Raw genomic sequence first — 23762 nt, 5'->3', positions numbered from 1 at the left:
ATAAACAGCCATTGGGTAAAAGGCATTTATCCATTAATTCCAGAATGAGTGCCTATGATGACTCTGACAAGTTTTTGGGTTGAGATGATACTCAGTAGTTTTTATATTAACTGTGCTGTAATGAACTAAAGTCATACAGTTTGCATTCTTTTGGTTAAAATCTTTTCCATAATAAAGAAACACACATATTAACAGAATCTAAAGAGTTAGTAAAAAAATACAGCAGCCATTACTTTCCCAGTTATTTTTGTATCTGAAATGGCAAAGAAAACATTCTAGAAACTCTACATGTGAAATTTCAATACTCCACATTTCTGTTTACAATTGTTAAGAACACTTTGAAAAACGTAACTTAAAAATGAAACTTTTTTATTATTCAACTCAAGTTATGGGTGAATGGACCATTTTACAATAATATTACATTTTAAAACCAAAACTATAAAAAGATGCTTAATGTAATTTAAATGTGTTTTTAAAACACTGATGGAACATTTCTTTGCGGATTTTTTTATCCCAGTCTCATACATACACTGTCTCACTAAATTCTGGTAAATATATTTTTACAAACACATTAGGTGAGTAATTGCTAATCATTTAATAAATAACAACAGTTATTTATGTTTGGAATTTCAAGATCTTTCCTTGATTTACAATTCCAGTAGAATGAATTGTTCTCTTTTTAAAGCATTGTGAAGAGAGTATATCACTATAAACTTAACATTTCAATAATATTCAAAGAAGAAGCCATGGTATGTAAAAATTGATTGTGTTTATTGCTGCCTCCCAAGCATATCTTTTGTCTGTACCTGTACATGTGAGCATAGGACATTCTATCAAGACGACTTCCAGAAATTGCATTTCAATGAACAAATGGGGAACTGAAGGCAGTAATTTTGAGATTATTGCCACATCACCCAAAGTAATTTGTTTTCAGGCAGTTCTACTGCCTATGAAATAATTTAAAGAAGTAGTAACACACATTAAGAATGGTAGATTTTTGCAATACAATACAGTAAGTATGGGATGCATATTTCTTAGCAAAATTTAGGAACCATTGATATTTTCTGGAATCCAGATAGGATACATCCTCTTCTTGACCTTTGTAACAATCCACAAGCCTCTAACCAATGTCAGTGTCTATCAAGTGACTCTTTGTACTTCTGCATAAGAACATAAAAACAAGTTCTATAAAGATCATAATGCGTATTTTATGATTATGGAGCACTCAAGTCAGATTACTAAGTAAGTACCTGTAGGAAAAATAAGTGTCGATAAAGCCCTCATTTTGGCTAGACAAAATTATTTAAAATTAAGCACTCAGGGGGTTAACATATGCTTAAATTACACATAATAGCTCCTATTTCAATTGATGAAAACATTCATTGCTGTTATCCCCATCTGAAAATTATATATATATTTATATTTATATGTATATCTCAAAATAGCTTTAACCCTTTGAGGATCGTATTAGCAGCAAATCACAATCTAGACTAGGCTTCCCCAATCTGTTACTCTCCAAATGTGAGGCAATAATGCTTGGAAATTCTAGAAGGACAGCCCCACCACATCTGTGGGTGTCAGGCTGCAGGAGGCTAGTCTAGACAGAAGACAAAGACCATCTCAATCATATAGGAAATGATTGTTACAAAGATACTCCTCTCTGGCATCTTTGTCAAGCAACTGATACAGACAAAATCAAATGAAAAAATTGCACACGGTTTCAATAATTGTTGTCAAAATCTCAAAGGGTTAAGCCAAGACCTTCAACAGAAGTGATGTATTAAAAGGGTGAATTGGGTGAGCGAACAGTCTCAGATGAACTTGGTGAATAGTCTTCTGATTCAGAGTTGAGTTCAGGAGGTGGTGGCTGTGGCTTATAACGTCCCCTCACATCCTGGTTGCGTCTTCGTCGGAAAACCTGCCTCTCCTTATCAAGAGCGGTGGTCTGGCAGGGGCATAAAATGAGAATAGATGAGATTAGGCTGTGCATGAAACAGCAAATCTGACTCCCATTTTTCTCCCTTTTTCCTTTTCCAGGCAAAAACCTCAGCCCAGGTCAAATTAACTCCCCCTCCCTAGTTTTGCAAGCTTTAATCCATTACATGACTCAATTCATATCAAAGTGCATAATCCAACCTATAAAGAGGCAGTGTGATCTCATCAAGCATGTACAGTATGAGTGCATGTCTCTGTATGGATGCCATATGTTAGACTTCTGGAAGCTATTAATTTTTTCAAATAATGGGTTCAGGTTTCAGACAAAATGCAGACTAACCTGCTGTTTCAAATGAGATCTTGGTTCTGAATAGAAATTCAGTGCAATTTAATCAAATGAGAGGGGTAAATATTTGCCAATGTTCAAAACAGTGAAAGTATCCGTAAAAATAAACTACTACAAATATTGGGTTATTTTAGAACTATCAGACAAGAGAAAGGTAGTCTCAAAACGCTTCCTGCCTCTCTTACTTCATGCCATCAGTACTCACTACTCCTCTTTCCCCTTTAACTCAGGCACTCACTCACACATGTTGCAAAACACACAGACCATTTCTCCATCCCATAAGTTTGCACTAAGCTTTCCTGTTGCTCTTTTTATACCTTTTCCAGCCAACCAAACTCTACTCTCCCCATTCTCTTCATCCCATATTGGCCATGTTTCAGTGTGAATTAAACTGCCACCATATTCCACTAACGTGTGAGCTGTTGGCCAATAATCTTAGTAGCCATTTTCTAGATCATTCCATCTAGATTCCCCACCCCCCTTCCTATTTAAACATACACAGAGAGAGACTTTTGGGGAGACTTAAGTTCAAGCATTAAAAATTTCCTACCTCATATCCATAAGTGCATATTTATTTATTTTATTTATTTATTTATCAAATTTGTCACTGCCCATCTCCTCCAACCAGAGGGACTCTGGGTGGTTTACAATATAAAACAATACATATATAATAACATTCCAATATAAAATACACTATAAAACAATTTCACACATTCTTTTATAGTGTATTTTAAATTGCTTTTTAAATTACAGCTACAGAATTTCAAAGTCATTATTTAACAACCCAATGTAATGTTGGCCTTAATAAGCGTGTGTTTGATTTTCATAGTCAGTCCAAGTTTTGTTAGTTTGGGATGTCTTTATGCGTAATGTGAATTTCCTTCATTTTCTGGAAATGGGACTGAGAGTTAGCCTATGAACTACAAATACTATAGTAAACAAGGCTCAAAACTATTGGATAGTTTAGAAGCCGAATAGAGCTAAGTGTTGTCAGAAATGTTGAAAAGACCTTTATGATGGGCTGATTTTAAAAAAGAATATAATCAAGAGGTTATAATACTTCAAAAGATACTTCGTTTTCTTTCTTGAGACATTCACAATTATTTTTTTGTTGGAAATCTACCTGTTATATAGTGACCCTGGTTACAGGATGGAAATACAGTTATAGACAGAGCATTTTTGAGAACAAGATGAAAACTAAATCTATCAGGTTACTGCAGAATAGTATTATAGTAATCTATGTTTTAAAATAATGCAATCAGGGTCCCAAAATAATATAATAAAGGCAGATGATGGACAGAGCATATAAAGGAAATGGATTCAGTTAAGCTAAATTGTTCTGCTAATAGTTTTATAGTTAGAATATTTAAAGGACTAATACAAAGTGGCAATAAAAGTTCATCTTTGGATCTTTGGAAAAAATACAATCATTTGAAATAAGAATACTAAATTCCAACGACTATGGTTTGCCAAAGGTTCTTTGTTTACTGCTGGTCCTCGGAAAAGGCCTAAACGGTTTTCAAAGTCATGTCTTAAAACCAACTTTATGATTATATTTTAATAGAAAGCAGAAGACATTTGGAATCATATTCACATTACATATATGGCATTTAGAGTATATAATTCTCTGTAGCAAATGGAGAGAATGGCATACATTACTATTCTATGACATACAGATTTGCATTTAAAATATTTCTGTGCACAAAAGGAATTCATTTAAAGATTGACTCACATCACATCATTTTTATATTAATCCCAGATTCATGAAAAATTCTTTCTTCAGCAGGGAAGTCTAAATTAAAATCTCCACTGCAATCTAGAGGAACATTCTGCTAGTGCAAGGATAATCAACTTTTTGTTTTGATTTTAAGGGTGAATTAATCCTCATATTTCTATGCAATCGAGGTTGATCTTGTTTAAATGAAAATCTTCTTCCCTTATGTCTAATTCAATCCTTTGCTTTTCTAGCTACCCAAGTCAATAAGGAACCTACACATGAGGATTATAGCAAAATCATGGTCTGTGACATATCCATCATGTAGGAGTAGTACATTGGTACAAATGTGTTTGCAAAAGTCCTTCTTGCTGCCCGCCCAGCTTTCTATTCTATTTAATGTTTAAAAATATGCGAACATTAAAATAAAAGGGATGCTAGTACCTCTTTAGCCTTCTTCTTCTTTATTTATTTATTAATAAAATTTATGACCGCCCATCTCCCAAAAGAGACTCTGGGCAGTTTACAATAAAACACAAATAAAAATATAAAACTGTAAAACACTATAATACACAATAAAATAAATACGATAAAAACCCTGATGGCTGGAAGTTCTCTGTGATTTGCAAGCAGAGCAGGGTCCTTCTAAGGAACTAACCATCCCCAGGAATGGCTATTCTCTCTCTCCCGCCCCAGGCATAATTATAGAACCAGGTCTTTAGTTGTTTCCTAAAGTCCAGGAGGGAGGGAACCAATCTCACTTCCAGGGAAAGGATATTCCAAAGGGCAGGGGCTGTTGCAGAGAAGGCCCGTCTCCTGGACCCCACCAGATGGAATTCTCTTGCATATGGGGTCCGTAGCATGCCCTCTCTGCATGACCGGGTGGGACGGGTTGATGTGATGGGGAGGAGATGGTCCCTTAGGTAACCTGGACCCATGCCATGTAGGGCTTTAAAGGTAATAACTAACACCTTGAAGTGGACCCAGAAGCATACTGGCAACAATGCAGGTCATGGAACAAAGGGGTAACATGTGCTGATCTTGGGAAACCCAAGATCACCCACACAGCTGCATTTTGCACCAGCTGTAGCTTCCGGATATTCTTCAAGGGTAACCCCATGTAGACCGCGTTGCAGTAGCCTATATGGGAGATAACCAGGACTTGAGTGACTGTTTGAAGGGCCTCTCGCTCCAGGAAGGGGCGTAACTGGCACACAACATGAAGTTGCACAAAGGCCCTCCTAGCAACAGCTGCCACCTTCTCTTTGAGCAAGAGCCATGAGTCCAGGAAGATCCCCAAGTTACACACTGGGTCTGTCTAGGGCAGTGCAACCCCATCCAGAACTAAAGATGACAATTTCCCAAGAATCAAGGAGCCATTGATCCACAGCCACTCTGTCTTCCCCGGGTTCAGCCGCAACCTGTTGTCCCCCATCCAGGCCCCCACAGCCTCCAGGCACTCGGAAAGGGTGGCCACAGCATCACTTACTTCACCCAGGATGGAGATGTATAATTGGGTATCATCTGCATATTGATGATACCTCACCCCGTAGTGACGGATGATCTCACCCAGTGGTTTCATGTAGATGTTAAAAAAGGAGCAGAGAGAACACCCAACCCTGCAGCACCCCACAAAGTAGGGGCTGCGGGCCGGATCTCTCGCTCCCTATCAACACGGACTGGGACCGACCCTGGAGGAAGGAGGTGAACCAGCGCAGAACCACACTGCCCACCCCCAACTCCCTAAGTCAGTCCAGAAGAATACGATGGTCAATGGTATCGAAAGCCGCTGGGAGGTCAAGAAGAGCAAGGATGGATGCACTGCCTCCATCCAGCTCCCGCCAGAGGTCATTCTGTCAACTTATAAAAATGCCTCAAGGAAGGGGAAGGAGAAGGAGAAGGAGAAATAGTGTGTTTCTCTACCTTCCAAGACAAAGGCTGGGATGGTAGAGAATATAAGTTGTATATGATGGGTCAGGGGGTGTTAGAAGAAAAGGTGTGGAGCAATTACAAATTTCCAGTGTCACTACTAACCTAAAAGATTGCTTATTCCTCTATAAGTCTTAATAACTCAGTTGCAAGTTGACCCTGCATATGTAATGGCAGGCTTCCATGTAAGTGACTTAGATACAGAAGTAGGTGTTAAAACTTCAGTTCCTCTCTGTATCTTTCTACCTTTGCAAACCATACTTTTCTTTCCAAGATGTCTACACACCATTTCATATATTGCCATTTATCTTGAAACTTCTCATCTCCCTTTTCAGGATGTCATCAAACTCATACAACCACAATTTTCTCACTCTTTCTTTACTCTTCCTTCATATATTGTTTTGCAATTTTATCCTTATTCATTCTGTCATACATAACAAAAATACCTTAACATCCCTCCTTCATACTAGTCACTCACATTTGTTTTCAATCTGCATTCATTTAGCAGCCATTTATTATTAACCTTATTTCTATATGTTTCAACACATAGACTTAAGTACCCCATTCCTACAGCATCCAGTGTTTAACCTGACATACCCAACTCTTATTTCTGCACAATAAAATGAACACCAACATGCTTATTTACAGCAATTTCTGCTTCTATCAACAAGCATTCATTCCTTGCAACAATTCATATCACTGAAATATGCTTTTCTGCAAGCATCTGAATGTTTCATCATTTCTCTATCTTTTTCTCTATCTTCAGTAAACATTCTACCAAGGTACACAAATTTAGTTATCATTCTACAATACAAATGCATCTACTTTTTAGTTTTTCCACAATTTATGAATAATTGCTCCATTTTCCTGTTAAGTACAACCTTATTAGTCTTTGATTCATTAATGATCACACTCCATTCTGTTCATTGCACCATAAAAGCTAATATTTTCTGCAAAACATTCAGGTTCTCAGCCAACAACACAATGTCATATGAATATAAAATACACCCCTATTTGTATTCCCCAATGAATGTACTGAACCTTCAATATCATCATAAGCAATCCTTATACTATTATCCATAAATACATTTAACAACTCAAATGGCCTCATACATCCCTGTCAAGATGATAGAAAAACTGATTACTAACTTGGATGAAAAGTAAGGGAAGGAGGACTAGATTTAATCACCTACCCAGTCAGGTGACCTACTGGGTTCACATGCCATTTGTGACACTAGTCCAGATTAAAACCTAAATGAATCCAGGCAGATTTTCCTATGAGTCAGTCATATACTGAACAAGTACTGAAAGACCTGATATGCTAAACAGATCACCTGACTAATTGGTCAGTTTGAATTTTCCTCTAAATGTGAATGTACTGAGTTGCAGCTTGGAGTTTATTTAGCCATTTTGCCTAGTTTGGGAAGTGATCTTACCCATGTGCCAAAATGCTTGGAGATACACACTTTCCTGGTTTGCAAGAGATGGAAGATTTTTTGGACAAAAACTTGTCCTTCTCTACAGGTATAACCTTTAGGTTTGGATTCTCTTGTATTCAAGCTGCAATTTATTTAGTAAATCACATGAGCTATGGAAGTGCATTTACCTTAAAATATATAACAAAGGAGATCTGGGTGAACTGTGGATTCACTAGACGTTGTTACGTTCATATCATTTTGTTCTACTTTCATTACACAAATATATTATATATGGATATATGGGGAAAAAAACCTTAAAAGTTGCCTGCTTATATAAAAGAAATAATTTCAAATCCAAATGTGCAAAATATGATTCTGATTATTAATTAAGAAAAGGCAATCTACAACTTATCAAATGCATTATTGTATTATTGGTATGTGTATTGTATTTCAGAGATTACACATAATGCCAAACAGGGCTAAAGTTAAGGTCCCCTAGTGAAGACATTATGGAACATAACTAATTATTAGTAATAACTAACAAAGTAACTCTTAGTAATAATTTACTTGTATTAATAGATTGAAGAAATAATCTCCATTCAGTAGCAGAAGGGATGACCATTTGTAATCATGATAGTTCCATCAAATGTATACCACATGTATACCAAATTCTCTGCATTAATTCTCCAACAATTCAGCTGTGCACATAGAATAGTAGATTATGTATTTGCTATAAAAAAAGACAAAAGGAGGGTTTGTAGATTTCTTCAGAAGTGTTCCAAAAGTGCTTCTATTGTTAACAGAAACAAAAATTGAGAAGGCTTGTAATAGCAGCATCATAGTTTTGTGCACTAATTTAAACCCAAGCCTAAATGGGCACAAGTACAGTATCTATATGGAATGTAGGGGCCCCATATATGGCCATAAAGAACTTAATATATCTTTTGACAAGAAAGCTTTATCTAGCAGGCCTAACACTTTATGGACTTCACCTTAAAAACTGAAAACTTTTGGATTTCAGCATCATGCATAGGCAGGATTCCTCCCTCCCTCCTTTCCTTTTATATAGCTGCCTATCTCGGTCTCTGGGTAGCCTACAATGATTTAAACAAAATAAAACAAAACAACCCAACCCAACCCAATAAAATAGTTCATAAAATCAAGCCAGAAGCTGTTTTTGGAAAACTGAAAATCATGTTCTGTTAAGACATTTTGATTGATCCTGCTAAAGGAGCCACTAAATATTGCTTCATCTAGTGTCTGACAGAGCTGACAAAACCATTCAGATTAATTCCAATTTCATTATCAATTGTCATCTATGTAATATAATGTCTCTATGAAATCAGTAGTTATCAAAAAATTTGTAGCTGGATGACATCAATATGCCAACAGCAGCCTTCTGCAACAAGTTGGCACATTCTAGCAGCCAATCCACTAAAAGCTTAACATTTCCTAATTAGAGATCATATACAGTTGGAGGCTGAGGCTAGATCCAGGTGAAATACATTTTAGCATGAACAATTTTATTTATGTTTCACAGGGTTGCTCTGTGGTTTCAGTAAAAAAAAGGTTGATTATTATTTCATTATAAATTAATCAGTCCAAATGCTGTTGTCATTACTTGATGGAGAAAGCATTGTGGTTCACCATAGATTCCCTTACTATATTACTTTTATTAGACATCAGATAATATCAATGAATAGAATACACTTGCAAGGACGGTTTTGAAAAAAAAAGTATATGGAAGTTTGTACTTGTTTCTAATATTCTTTCCCACAAAAATGAAAACACTATCAAAGTTAATTAATTTTAAATATGTAAAGAAGGATGATGAAATATTAATCTATATCAGTGTTTCTCAACCTCAGCAACTTTAAGATGTGTGGACTTCAACCCCCAGAATTCCCCAGCCAGCATGCTGGATAGGGAATTCTGGGAGTTGAAGTCCACTCATCCTAAAGTTCCTGAGATTGAAAAATACTGATCTGTATCAGGGAGGAGCCAGACAGCTTCTAATACTATAGCTATTGATAAGAAGTTTGCAACCTTCTTAAAAGTTTCGGAGAAGGGTGCCAATAGATTCCTGGTCACAATGGCAATTAGAGTTGTTAACAACTGGAAGTATTCAACTTGATCACAATGTACAATGGACATTTTAATCACACACGTGAGACAGATTTTACCTCTGAGTCTGAACAGAAACAAGTTTGGCTTTCATGTGGGAGGCTACCAGTTGTTGTCCTAATAGTGCCCCTTTTGTTTGTAATTCTGGTCAGTGACCATAATAAAAATATTCATTCATAGCACCCCAATTTGGGTCAAAATAAATTGTCACCCATCTGGTGCATATAAGATGTTAAAGAAATATCTAGGGATAGTCCAGGAAGGAGGAACGATTATGCTTAATAATTTCATTATTAAATACAGAATAAGAATCTGTTGAGAACCAGTTTGGTGTAGTGGTTAAGGAATCAGGCTAAAAACTGGGAAACCAGGAGTTCTAGTCCCGCTTTAGGCATGAAAGTCAGCTGGGTGACTTTGGGCCAGTCACTCTCTCTCAGTCCTAGGAAGGAGGCAATGGCAAATCACTTCTGAAATCTTGCCAAGAAAACTGCAGGGACTAGTCCAGGCAGATGCTGAGGATCGGACATGACTGAAAGGCAGGGGGAAAAAAAGAATCTGTTGAAATAAAGTGTAAGCTCTTTTAGGCAGGAAATCTTGTCAACCTAAAGAGGTCATTGGACAACATAGCATGAGTAAAAGTTTCAGCAAAGCTATATATTTCAATGGCAATCACAATGACAAACTTTACAACAGAAGCATCATTAATCAGTTTTCTCGAGTAAAAAACCCTCAATTATAGTATCGTATCATTTGCAGAGAAACTGTTTAATATACTGTAATTTTAAGTTTATATTCAATTATCTTAGTGTCTTATATTCTGGGGAGAGCTAACTACTTGGTGGTAAACATTTAACCATACTATATAGATACACGTGTCTTTATTTAACACACAAAGGTCAAGATAGATCCCAGGCAGCAGGAATGGGGAAGATTCTGCATGAGATCTCATAAAGCTAGTCTCAGTTAAAATGAAGTACAGTGTCAGATTAGATGGTTTGAAGATTTGACTATGAATCACCACTTATGAGCAGTATGTGAGGTCAGGAATAAAGGACGCTGTAGATTTAAACTCAGAATGAACCAAGGTTGGAAATTTTTATACATTTACTAATTACAGGCAGGAGTTCCAGCTGGCTCTGATTCCATACGATCCCTATATAGCAAACAATCTTGTATTAATATGAAGTATGCATGAGAGTAACATTTCTCTTAGAATAGTATCAATGATTGTGATCTATATGTACGCTATAACCCATTAATGGCCAGTTTTTCACTCTGTTTACATACAGTGTCTATATACTGGAAAGCCAGTCCTCTACATGGAATGAAGTAGAGACATATAATCTCTACATGGAATGAAAAGCCAGCATGTACAGTCACCATGAGAACACCTTGCTATTGTAGTCTTCATACTAATTCCTTTAATAATTCTTTCCATTTATAATTTTATAGTATTTTGAGCTATGTATATTGCCCAGATATATGTTAATCCTTGAATATTATCCTTCTCATGTTTTAATTGATCTGATGATTACCTGGTTTTCATAATTCCTCTAAAGCAATAGATAGCATATATTTTTATGAAACCAGAACTTCATATTAGCACATTTATTCATATCTCATGTACGAACTTAATCCTATGTTTTGAATGCATTGGATATTAAAACATACCTGTGGAACAGAGATTCAGCTACATAGCGAAAGTTGCAAAATATAAGGAGAAGGCATTTGAAAACTTTTATAACTTGGTAATTCTTGTATCTGCTCCCCAAAGCTAGGAACTCAGGAGACATTACCATCAGGAAACCTCACCCAATAACAGATTCTAATATTATGATTATTTATCTTTTTGCATTTTAAATACACAGTGTTCTAAGTAGAGAATTTCAGTTAGTAGGAGGGATAAAAGTATTTCCAATAAATATATTGTCTCAGAATTAATGAGTCTGGAATGTTTACTTCACCTGTGTAAATTCACACCTATATATTCCTTTTGATATAAAACTGATATCCCAATTTATTATTTACATAAAAACATGTTATACTTAGTAGTATTCAACACATGATCAACTTAAATGTGTATAGGAAAGTAGTAAAGCAAAAGTTTAAATCATAGTTACCACAAATAGAATAATTTCTATTAATTTCATCTGCCAATTACCACCATGTAAACATTTTCCAGTCTTGAATTTTTCAAGCAAGTGTACTTAATCAATTTCTAATACATGCAGTTGGATAAATGCTGATTAAAGACTTAAAATACCTAACATACAGATGTGACTTTGAACACTGGTGGAATAGAAATTGAATATACAGTTGAAGGCATTCAATATTTTTCTTCCTTTGAGGATCAACTTCTGGACATGAGAAAGGCAATTTTTCCAGCTTAATCCATTGCAACCTAATCCACATATTTTAATTAAAATATGTAAAGAGAAATATTTATTTTACTGTAAATGCTTGTATTGACTACTGCCGCAAGTATGTTAATAAAGGTGAGATCTGCACAACCTGGGCAGGCCTTCTTCAGCACTGAAAGCAATTTCTTGAACATAAATACATTTGACAATATTTAGTCCAACCTATTGAGTGTTTTTAAAAAGTTACAAAAACCCATCTTTACAAGGTTACCAAAATGTATAAATACTGAACATCAGTAAATATCTTATACATTTAAATTATACAATTGGGAATGATAGATATTCATCTTTGTAGCAAAATTATACATTATTCCAGATAACACCTATTTTCAACTGAATAAGAATTCCAGTCACAATCCTACCACATAATATAATGTGACTTACTAAAGAGCTAGATTCATGCAATATCGTTTTTTTATCCACTTCTTTTAAAACGGAGTAGCAAATATGTGCATACTTTGAAAACACAAGCTAACCAGCGCATATACAATGCATTATATTTCATTGAACAGGGGAAAGCTTCTCAATACTATGTTATGTCAATGCATTGTTCATTCTAAGAGATAAGGGTTGTGGTTGGGAAGGGGGAATTTAAAATGACAGTATATAATTTTGTATCTCAGAGAGAAAAACCAAATATAAATGTATATCTATATGTATTGCTATCCTGTTGCCATTTCATCTGTCTAAAAAGAAGGAGCACAGGATATTAGACACCTTAAAAACTATAAACATAAAATAAAATATTGCTTGAACATTTCATTTTTCTGTATACACTGTCCTTTTAACTATGGGGAGAACTTGATACTGAGCATGTGCAATGAAGAAAAAGCTTGCAATGTCAGTGTGAATAATGGGTGAAGAAAGAGAATGAGGGTGTGGCATCTTAATCAAGATTAAAATGAAACTGATAAAGCAGCATATGGACTGGGTAACAAATAAAAAAAACATGTTTATTCACTGAAGGAACTGGTTAATGGAGACTGCCAGCACGTTGCCATGGAAACACTGACTGTTGGAGCTGTACCATCTCATACCTTATCCAATACATTCCTGGTTGTTGGTAGTAGTCCAAAGACCCTGATCGCTTGATGGTAAACCCGTGGTCCAGCTGAGCAGAGAGAAATGGGCAACTCAGTGGATCGATATTGTGCTAGAGAATTAAGACCTCCAGACCAAAACTGTTCCTTATTTAGTGCATTTTTATTTTTCAGTTTCACAAGGTAGTACTCTAACATTCTAAAAAACAAAATAAAAATAAAACCTATGTATTGGAAATGGAAAAAAGAAAAGAAAAGAAACAAATAATAAAGAAGACCCTATACCAAATAATTTAGCTGGCTAAATCAGAATCTTGTTTATTGATTACTACATAGTGCACTTATTTCAACTTGTGATAATAACTGGTTTGAAGATAAACAAATATTAGGTATCTGGTATGACATAAGGTTTTTCCCATTTTATAATAAATGTGTTGTGAATGGCTTTTGTTTTCAGTATTTCTTGTTTTCTAAATCATGATAGCAATCTCTATAACCAAATAAATTAGATTTTCACAGATTAAAACCATGACACTTCATATTGATGGAAATGTGTAAATATGAAAAAAAAATAACATTTTGACATTCCCACCAATCTCTGTTACTGGTTTTAAAAAACTTTGATGTTGGATATAAAGAAAAATCCTAGATAACTGTGTATTACTACAGTCTACATATTAATCTTAAAATTTTATGAGTATAAGTTGGCATTGCTAAACCTTTCTATCAGAATTCAAAGCATAGTCTTAATTTAGTAATTTGGGGTGAGCAGATTTCTTGAAACTAAAGGAAGGAGAAACTATTCCATTTAATTTCACTCCTGGAATAGTAACAAAAGGGTGTTGTTTTTAAAAAAAAAAATACTTTCGTGTGTAGCAGGGTACCACTTAATAAGTAATTAAATGCTATTTAGTGCAGGAGGTTCTTCAGAGAGAGTAGGGGGAAAAGGCACATTGTGCAGTTTAATACTGGAGAATGCCTTAACATTTACATACACATACAGAAAAGGGATGTGTATCTGTGTTTGTCTGTGCTTTGTTAGAAGTATAATGCAGTGACATAATGCCAGAAGTTTACAATTTAAATTACAAGAGGCAGCTTGAAACAGTTCCAAAAAATGAGTTATTTACTTGTTGTAGTATGCATCCTGACTTTGTATCCAGAGCATACAGAAAATAATGTTTATTTTCTTTCATCAACTTTTTTTTTCTTACGCAGAATACTTTAAAACATCCCAAATTATTGAAGACTTCCAGCTGAAATGACGAAGGCCTTAGATTGTCTACAGTACTATATCCAAGCAGATTGGTCTACTGCTGCCATCTACTGATGCAGGAGGGTAATGCACTTATAATATCAAACAGCCAATGCCCAGGATTTTGAAACAAAATATTTTATTATAATGTCATTACCTGAGTGGAGAGAAAATATTTCACATCCCTTTTCTACAGTGAAAGCTCAGCATTTTAAGTACTTGAAATGTTAGCACTAATTAAACAAATTAGAAATAATACCTGGTGGAAAGTAGAAAATCAAATAATAAATGGCTTTTTACTAATATAAATGAGAACAGGTGTTCTTTGCTCAGACCAGACTCAGGTCCCAATGTAAAGTGCAATTCACAAGCCACTTAAGGCTACAGAATTGGGGCAGTTAACACATATAATTCTCTGCACCTGATCTCTTTCAGTTACATCCATTCAGGTATCTAGCAAAAAAAGAAAGAAAGAAAGAAAGTAGGATACATATGTTCCATCATTACTATAGAGACTTTTTGGACAATGGATAATCTGAGCTCATAGTAACCACAGCAGAATGCATGTATCTGTGTGTGTGTTTGTGTGTGTGTGTGTGAGAGAGAGAGAGAGACAGACCGACAGAGACAGATAACCAGACACCAGGTCTTCTGCCTTCATTCAGCTTACATCTTAGATTCCATATATTACCTACATTTTTATTGCCTCCAAGAAAAAAAAAACCTGGGAATGTCCTTCCCCAACTATTCTAGCAGTATCTTTTGTTGCTGGTAATTGCATCAGTCTGATAGGACCAAGTGCTGACAGCATAACATAAGTATTTTTTGCCTACTTAAGGTAAAGACATTTCCCTTCATGATAGAAGGAGCAGGTGAGCAGATGGACTGTTCCTAGGAACTCAAAAGGTTTGTCTGAAGGGACTTGTGGTAGGAAGGATGCTCAATGAGCGTCAAGCTGCACCTAAACTTTGAGTCTCCCATCAGGGGAGATGGGCAGTGATACAAATTTAAATAAATAAATAAAATAAATAAACTTGTGCAAATTCTCTTCCTTGGATTCTGTTGGGAGGAACTATGTGAACCTTCAAAGGTGCACTTGTTCAAGAACAAAAAGTTTGATAAACATTTATTCTGAAAATGTATAGTTCTTAAGCTCTCTTATTTTACTGATAAAAAGGACCACATGGCTGTATGTAGAATTTATTAGTGTCATTAGGGCCAATTCAATTCACTAAATTGGTGTTCACAATTAACATACCTTTTGTTTTTAATATTACTTGTTGGTTTGTGCAGACCCTAATGTATGTTATCATATATAAGAATAGTTTGGAAAGGCAAAAGAGGAGCCCTGCTGAATCAGGAAAAGGTCCATCTAAATCCCAAATTCCGTGTACTACAGTGTCCAGTTCAGGAAGCTCACAAACATGGACAAGACAATCACAGTACAATAGTCTGGGCTTAGAAAAACCACCAGAGAATACAAGACCACTAGAGAATTCCAGGGCTGTAGAGAAAATGTGTATGTAAATGTATGTATGTATGTGTGTACATGTCTGTATACACACACACCTTGTTTTTTAAGAATGTTCATGGATGTGTTCATGAACTGAATTGAGCTCAACTCAAAAGAGTCTTGACTTTACAATTCTATCATTCTGGACAGAGTATTCAGTCATCAAAACTAGTAGCTATTGATAGCTATATCTTTCATGCATTTGTTCATTCCCATTGGTGGTGATTACATCTGACTGCAGCAACTTCCATAACTGAACTATGCACGTTTATTGAATTTTTAAAATAACATATAAAGGTATCTAAATTTAATCTACCAAGCAAAAGTGGATGTTTAAGTGACTGACCATTCTTTAAGTGGACCTAGTAAATATAGAGGATGGCCTTGAAGGGCAGAGGGAAGTTTCATTACCAAGGCAACAATCAGATAAACAAGGCTTGAGACCAAGCCAAGAAATTGGTTTACAAAAATGCCTCAGACAGCCCTGTCTCCTTAATTCACACGAAGATAAAAGAGAGGGGAAGGGAAGTACATTCAGACTTGCAAGATTCTGTTACTATAGCTGTTCTAATAAAAGTAGCTTTAGGTCTGCACAGTGTCTGCTTCTTATTCTAGTCTATTTTATAGGGCTGACAGGTCCAGTAAAAAAAAAAAAAAGTAAAATTGCAATCAAGGCTTTCTTTTATTAAATGTGATAAACACAGGTAAAGGCTGTCCTAACAGTAAAAATTGTTCAACAGTGGAACAGACTACCTTTGGAAGTGGTGGAATCTCCTTTCTGGGACTTGTTTAAACACATATAAATGGCCATCTGTTGGGAATGCTTTAATAGTGTATTCCTGCACTGGGGAGGGATTTGGAACAGATGATCTCCAAGACCCTTCCAGTTTTTGGAATTTATGATGCTGTGAATGTTTTTAGACTTATGCCCGTGTAGGTGACTTCTTGGGGCATTGCCTTTTGGTTCTAGGAAGATCCTACTCATCCAGTTGGTCCAAAGGTTGTTTTAATTGTACCTGGGAATTTATGGGCCAAGATGCAAGACAAATTTCTGGCTTCCACCTTCTGCTTCCTCATTTTATTCATAAGGGTCGAAATGTAAAAATCTGCAGGGAATACTGCAGCAGAGATGTTATTGTGGAAGCCAGTGTGTCTTACAACATGATCCAGTATCTTTTCACTCTGAAGTAAATCCCACTTAGTTCATAAGTGTGCACAGGAGTTCACTCTTAATCAAATAAGCTTTAGTTAGATAGAAGCATGATATAATCTAACCAAAGCAGGTATAGTTAATACTAGTTCTACTTTATGTTCTGGAGTTCTGGAGAGTTTAGCTTCTCTTTATAACCACAGCCAAAATGTTGCTTACCAGTTTAAATTGATATTTGTGTTAATATATAATTTATTAGTCTTTTAATGTTATTCAATCGATCAAGCTAACAGAATGATTTTCAGGACACAATTGCAGGTCCTGTTCTTGGCCACCAGGAGGCAAGCATCAAGTGACCAGTTTCATTCTCTTTGGAATTTTTGAGATGTGGGTAGTCAGATGTTATTCTATGGCATTCAAATTCTCTACTGGGAATTGAACTCATGGACCTTTACACTTTAGATGACTATATACAGTGCAGTAGCTTTAGGAGCTATCTAGGTCCTGAAGTTTGGTGGCTGCAAAAAGGGATATAGAGAAGCTCTCAGAATGGTATATGCAACCCAGCTTCCCTGAAGCTCTGTGAGCAGAAAGACATCAGGGTTATATTATGGCATGCCTCCATGTGTCTACCCATGTCTGATGACCCCAGTCAAATCCGACTTGCCTCTTGGTATGCAGTGTAACTGAAAAATGCCACAGGATATACACTGTGTAAAAATAGAGGAGAGGTGGAAGTCATGTAAAATCCCATATATTGGACTGTATTTACCATTCTGAGAGTTGCAGGTCATATATTTTCATCATATTTTGTCTTTTTCTTCTTATCACTACGCAGTTCTTACAAGCCTCAAACAATAATTTACTTCCTTAAGTAAAACAGGAACCTCAAAAAATCTAAACAAAATTAGTTTTCCTTGTGCCTGCTTGAAAACAACATGCACAATGGCATCATAGTACACACAATATAATGCTGTGAACAGCCACAACAGGAAAATAAATGGGACTGCAACTCATTGGTATATAATATTATTTGCCTGTTAATTTTTTAAAAAGAAGAGCTCATTTGTTTTTATTAATTTCAAAACAGCAAAGTGTTATTAATCAACTCTGTAGGGCAATACCACTTCACTATCAGTCTTCCAAGACATCTGTGTTCAGTTAAATCCTAATTACCAGCTCTCCTCTTTAGTGACTAGAGACACCACAAGGCAGCAGTTAACTCACTAGTTTGAAACACTCTGAGACAACAGTGACAAATTGCTAGAAAGTCCATGCATATTTGAAGCAATTACTTCTTATTTTTAAAGCATTTTTTCAGTCTATGGTGTAATCAAAGAGTGTAAAGAAAATAGTTTACTGCTGCTGCTGCTGCCCTTACCTATTTATTGCAAATAAAACCTCAGAGAGATTTCATTAGCCTCAGTGACAAGGCATGGTCACAGAGAGAGAAATTTCACTGAAATATCTGAAAAACGGGTGTTTAGAAATGTATTTTTTTCAATAAACTTTCAAAATAGCTACTAATACTCAATATGTATTGGCACAAATGGCAGATGAAGTGGTAAGTGCCTAAGTATCAACATCAACAGTTCTCAACAAAGTTTGTCATCGTATTTTACCTTTAAATGTCTCCAACTGACAGATGGAATAGAAGAGATATGCGAATATGCCATCAAACCCACAGAAATGTCAACTGCCTTTCATTTTTAAGAGATACGTTTCTTTGAGCAAAATGTCTCATTCTTCCAGTGTCAGGAGGAATAGGGCAAAGTGGACTCTAAACAGCTGCTATACAATTTCATAGTTCATGTTAAAAATGTCAGAAGTATGCTCTTTTTTACTTTGGGGTTTGGGGGGTCGATTCAAAGAATACCAGAGTTAAATGCTGGGTTGACTGAAAAAGGTGGCCAGATCTCTTTTTTGGCATCAGACTAATGGTGGGAATGGTGCTGCGTATTAATATATAATGTATGTGTTTTAGGACTCCATAAGCAGCTTTGGCTTCCTTAATGTGTACACATGCAGTGATGCAAACACATTGTGATCTTTAAACATAACAATCTAAGCATAAGGCTACCTATAATTCTGTGTAAGAATTTTTCATGTCTAAAAGAGCTCCTTTTATTAAGCCAATACTTTGAAGAAGATGGAAGCTTTGCAATAGGAACTGAGCTTCCCTTCCACTCCAGAACACCACTTTCAGTGAACTTCAGAAGAGAAAGCACAAAGACACAAAGATCAGTAAACAAAATTAAGTCCTTTTAGGGTAACCTTTTGAATTGTTTTAATGATGTTTATATGACTATAGAGTTCCAAACTTCATGTTGTAATGGATGATGTTATGTTGTATGCTAAATAATGTCTTTTATTTTCTTATTATTTTTATTATTAGACATACTGAATGCCATTCTTTTGTGGAAAAAAATAAAATGGAAAACCTTGTATTTGTAAGAATAATGAATACCCCATCATTTATTTAAAGGGAATGGGGAAGCCTTGTGAATAGAGAAGCCAATATTTAGATTTTATATACATGGTTATTTGGTATGCCCTTGCTAAGCCTAGTTTCAGGCTGCAATCCTACATCTAGTTTCCTTCTCATATTCAGTGGGACTTAATTACTGCATTTATATCTCTCATTTCCTTTGACGGTTCAAGGCAGTGCACATAATTTTACCTCCACAACAAGAAACCTTTGAAGTAAACTAGGCTAAGAGCAAAGGGTAGATTAGCCAAAGCCACACAGTGAACTCCAGTCCAAGTCCAACATTTTAAATATTACACTATGCTGACAAATACAGCATAGTACATCTGAACTGGATTTGAAACACTAACAAACATTCTTTTATTGCTACTGAGATTGTCTATTGTAAAGTTGATGAAAGTTAGAGTAGTTGATTAGTGTTATCTAGCAGAAATAAATAACCAACTTTTTAGAAAAGTTAAATAGAGCTGCAGGGTTTCTGTTCAAGGTTATAATGAACCAAAGTGATGGAGAACGATAGGATCATGCAAGTCCAGTAGCAAACTGATAAGGTGCCAAAATAACACAGTGCTAAACACAATGCAAAGATCTGTGTATTGCTTTATTCCCATATCATTTTTGATTCTCAGCAAGAAGCTGCAGTGCAATGCCTTTTCTTAGTTAGAATATTTGAACTACTAAAAACAATAAACTTTTACTGCAAATCTTGCAAATTAAATTTAAAAATAAAAGAAAATTAAACTCAATAAAGAAGGCAAAAATGGGTGCAAAGGGACTAGCAAAGCATTCTGAAGAGTTTTAAGAACTATGAAAAACTGTAAAGAGTGGAGGACCTGAGTGGTACATCTCACAGGCAAGCGTGCTGGCAGTCCAATTGAAAAGGGTTTCAGCTGGACAGTTGAGAATATACCTGGCAATTCATATGAAGAATGCATACAATGGGATGTTTTAGTTGTGGGAAAGCTATGGTGGTTTTCCTACTTAAAAAAAAATATTGACAGTATGTTAGATGATGAATTTAAAATAATAGGAACAATAAAGTCCAAATCTAAGGAAAACATGACAAATTGTCTACCATGGTAAGGAGGGCAAATTTGCCAACTCAGCTGTTTTTACTTCTGCTGACTTAAAATCAGCCTCTGCCTAGTACAACAGCTACCCAAAGTGCGCATTCTGGTTGTACCACCTATAATTTAGTGAAGGTAGGGAAGAAACACTGATCAGTCTGATGTGGTAAATGATCATGTTCAATGAATCATGATGTTTCAGTCTGGAGCATGGTTCAGGGAGGCATAATTATGGAAGGAAGCTTAAAATGCAGGCAGACTTAAAGAAAAAAAGATGGGAACATTAAAAAGATGACTACGCCAGTATATTAATTAGTAGAAAACCAAGGTCTTCATACATATGTTTGGGTGATCAATAAATACTAAACCTTTCACTACTGTTACAGATATGTTTTAAATATAAGTTCTTGGCAAAGGGTCAAAGTAAACCTGGTTCATTTCCATCTGCACTATGATGTACAGCTGACATGTTAAACAGGACTCCCCATAATCTCCCAAACTATGTCCTGCTGTACAGCGGCAGCATGTTGGAAGGTTTATGTTGAACTCTATTTAAATCTCAGGCCAGTTTAATTCCTTCCTGGAGGGAATATTCAGTCACATTGTGTGCAGAAGAAAACAGTTTAAAGTGGAATATAATCCATGAGCATACATCCAGTTGTATCCTAGAATAGAAATGGGAATACACACACACACACACACACATGTCTCCATCCATTTCCACTCTAGGATACAGATTTATGATGACTTGGTATCGATCTATCTGTCATCTCTATCCGTCCGTTCGTCCGTCTGTCTGTCTGTCTGTCTGTCTGTCTATCTATCTACAGTAGACTCTCAGTTAACTAGCACCCATGGGGATTGGTAGATGGCAGATAAATGTGGTTTCTGGTTGCTTGAGAGTTACTATTAGATTTTATTTAAAGTATTATTTATTCGATAATACTTGAGAGTGCCAGTTGCTTGAGAGTGCCGGTTGCTTGAGAGTTCCAGTTAACTGAGAGTCTACTGTATCCATCTATCTGCTATATATTTATCTATGTCATACCAAGTCATCATAAATCTCTTTGGTGTCCTTAAAAATGAAATGCATTATGGCTATTACAGTTTCACTACAGTTAGGGAAAATCCTATAATTGCCCAGGCAAGGGAATTGTTATGTAAACTAGTACCACTATCTACATCTGGGCTGGCAGTGCATCTGCCAATTTTTCAAACACAGAACACTGCATGGATTAGCCTTGTGTGGCATAGAGAGGCTGGAAGCCTTTGTAGTGACCTGCATTGAGCCAATTCAGGTAATATGGCCAAACCAGTTGAAGTAGGCAGCCATATCTATGTCCAAAATGGCTGTATTTCTTTGCCCTTCATATGCTTATTTTAATCATTATAAGCTACAGTATCTCTTCCTTATAATTGGGATGTGATTTTTTTCTTCCAAGGAAATGCTATTTAAATGGTCATCTCAGTGAAAGATGAAAGTGTGTTGCATTTTTCTCCTCATAGGGACTGATTTTCAGTAAGAAATATGCATGCTGCCTAGCAGCTTAGGATGACAAAGCACTTAAAACGTGTGATCTCCCAATGATGGGATAACGGAATATCTGTTTTTCACTGCAATTAAAACTGAATATATTGATTGAGCATGGGGGGAGGGGCTCCTCTAAAAGCATAATCATTTTATAAATATTGGAGGAAAAAATGCATTGCAGATGCTTACTGCTATAACGGAAACTCCAGCAGCTGTGCTGTTGGGCTTAGGGCCTGTGTTGAAATGTTTTTTTATCTTCCCAGCTACTGACAACTGATGCTCATTTTCTGGAAGGCCATCATCCTACAAAGCAAAAACAAGCAATTCATTTCAGGACTTGAACAATTTTGGGGTTATTTTTCCAAAATTTCTGTCCCAAGGTATTCTTAATTTACAGCAATTTAATTGATTTTGTGAATCTGCACTTTATAAACAGTTTGCTACCCTTTTATCATCAACTAAGAGCTCCTGAATAGAATCCTATCTGAAGACACCAAAGTATTGTAACTGCTAGATATGAATCATGTTTCCTATTATGATTTACTGCTTAACTTTAATAATATGCCTGAAGGTAGCCCAAAGCCAAGGCACTGTAATTTCAACTGTTTTGGGTACTTTCATACACCATAAAATAACCTGAGGAATCTCAATACAATCATTACTTCATGGACCATATAGATTTTTAGAATGACTCCACATTTTCTGTGAAAAATACCCTGCCTTTTTAAAAATTATTTTGGCAAAAAGGCATTATAATTCCATTTATTTATTTATTTATTTATTTATACAACTTTTAATCCACATAGTCATTGTGACAAACCATCTTGATTGAATACATTCATATTCTCATAACTACAGCGAAAGTTTGTTCAAAAGCAATAGTAGGCTAGTGTCTCTGCAATATTGGGGTTATTGATTTTCTGAGCTATTTTGGACATACATGTATTTTATAATATTTATTTCAGTGATTTAAACCCTTCTGAAATGCTGAATTCAGAATTAAAAATAATTGTTATCTTTCACAAAAAAATACTGTACTGAAAACATTCTGGTATATCTTTAAATGCAATTTATGCAGTGAATTACTATAATGAAATTATTAAGAGAATCCCTGAAGTTTGTTTGTATCCATTCATCCAAAATCAGAAGTATTTCACCCAGAAACTGATTCAGAAATGTCAGAAGGTTTAAACCACATGGAGTCTGGAATCTTTTTGAGTAAATATAATCTATTGGCCAAGTAGAATTGGACATGCCTAGCTTCCAGTAACTAGCACTGCAGTCAGGTTTCTCTCACTGAAACTAAAATGGAACCATTTGCCCCCAAATTGGTAGCTATACAGTTGCCTTGTGCATCAATATAACCACAGTAATTTTATCAGATCTTAGTTGATCTTCTGCAGCATATATAATGCTGTACATACAAAGTCCAGCTATAATTTGTTGCATTATGAAAGATGCATATCTTCTATTTGACTATATAATCAGCACTTAGAATCTATCAAGACATTGGGTATGATGGATCTTTCATGTATGGGGGAAAGCCATAAGAATTATTATACTATAAGGACAAATCTATGCCTGAATTGTAGCAATGGCTGTGTGTGATTTATTACAATTTGAATTAGGCTTTTTAAAAAAAAATAGGCAAGGGAAATAATTTTTGAGCAATTTAATCAAATTATATGGAGTTAAATTGGATAACTCATTCCTTTTTTCCCTTTCTTTGTGCAAGTTCCTCCCCCCTTTTCTGGTTAGTTTGATGCAATTAAAAAAAAAAGACAAACTTAAGGACCCTGTCCAGTTTTAAAGTTTCTGGCATTTTCACCAAG

At 35.6% G+C, this 23762-nt stretch overlaps 1 protein-coding gene across 3 annotated transcripts in view; it reads right to left on the bottom strand.

Moving 5' to 3' along the window:
* Positions 1-348: 348 nt before the first annotated feature.
* DCLK1 (doublecortin like kinase 1) overlaps positions 349-23762 on the bottom strand; it is a 206747-nt gene continuing 183333 nt past the window's right edge. For 2 of the 3 annotated variants that reach the window (XM_063305692.1, XM_063305694.1), the window contains 2 exons: positions 22120-22233; positions 349-1945 (listed from right to left, as the gene is read on the bottom strand). In XM_063305692.1, coding sequence (XP_063161762.1) covers positions 1781-1945; positions 22120-22233 — 279 coding nt within the window. In that variant the 3' untranslated portion in view covers positions 349-1780. Of the gene's footprint in view, positions 1946-12923; positions 12998-22119; positions 22234-23762 lie in introns of all 3 variants that reach the window. The other variant, XM_063305693.1, reaches the window with a different exon arrangement.

Source organism: Candoia aspera, chromosome 5 (assembly GCF_035149785.1).
Source record: "Candoia aspera isolate rCanAsp1 chromosome 5, rCanAsp1.hap2, whole genome shotgun sequence".
In the NCBI taxonomy this organism is placed as follows: Eukaryota; Metazoa; Chordata; class Lepidosauria; order Squamata; family Boidae; genus Candoia; species Candoia aspera.
Note: the sequence above shows the minus strand (reverse complement) of the source record. Positions and strands in the feature narration are given on the sequence as shown.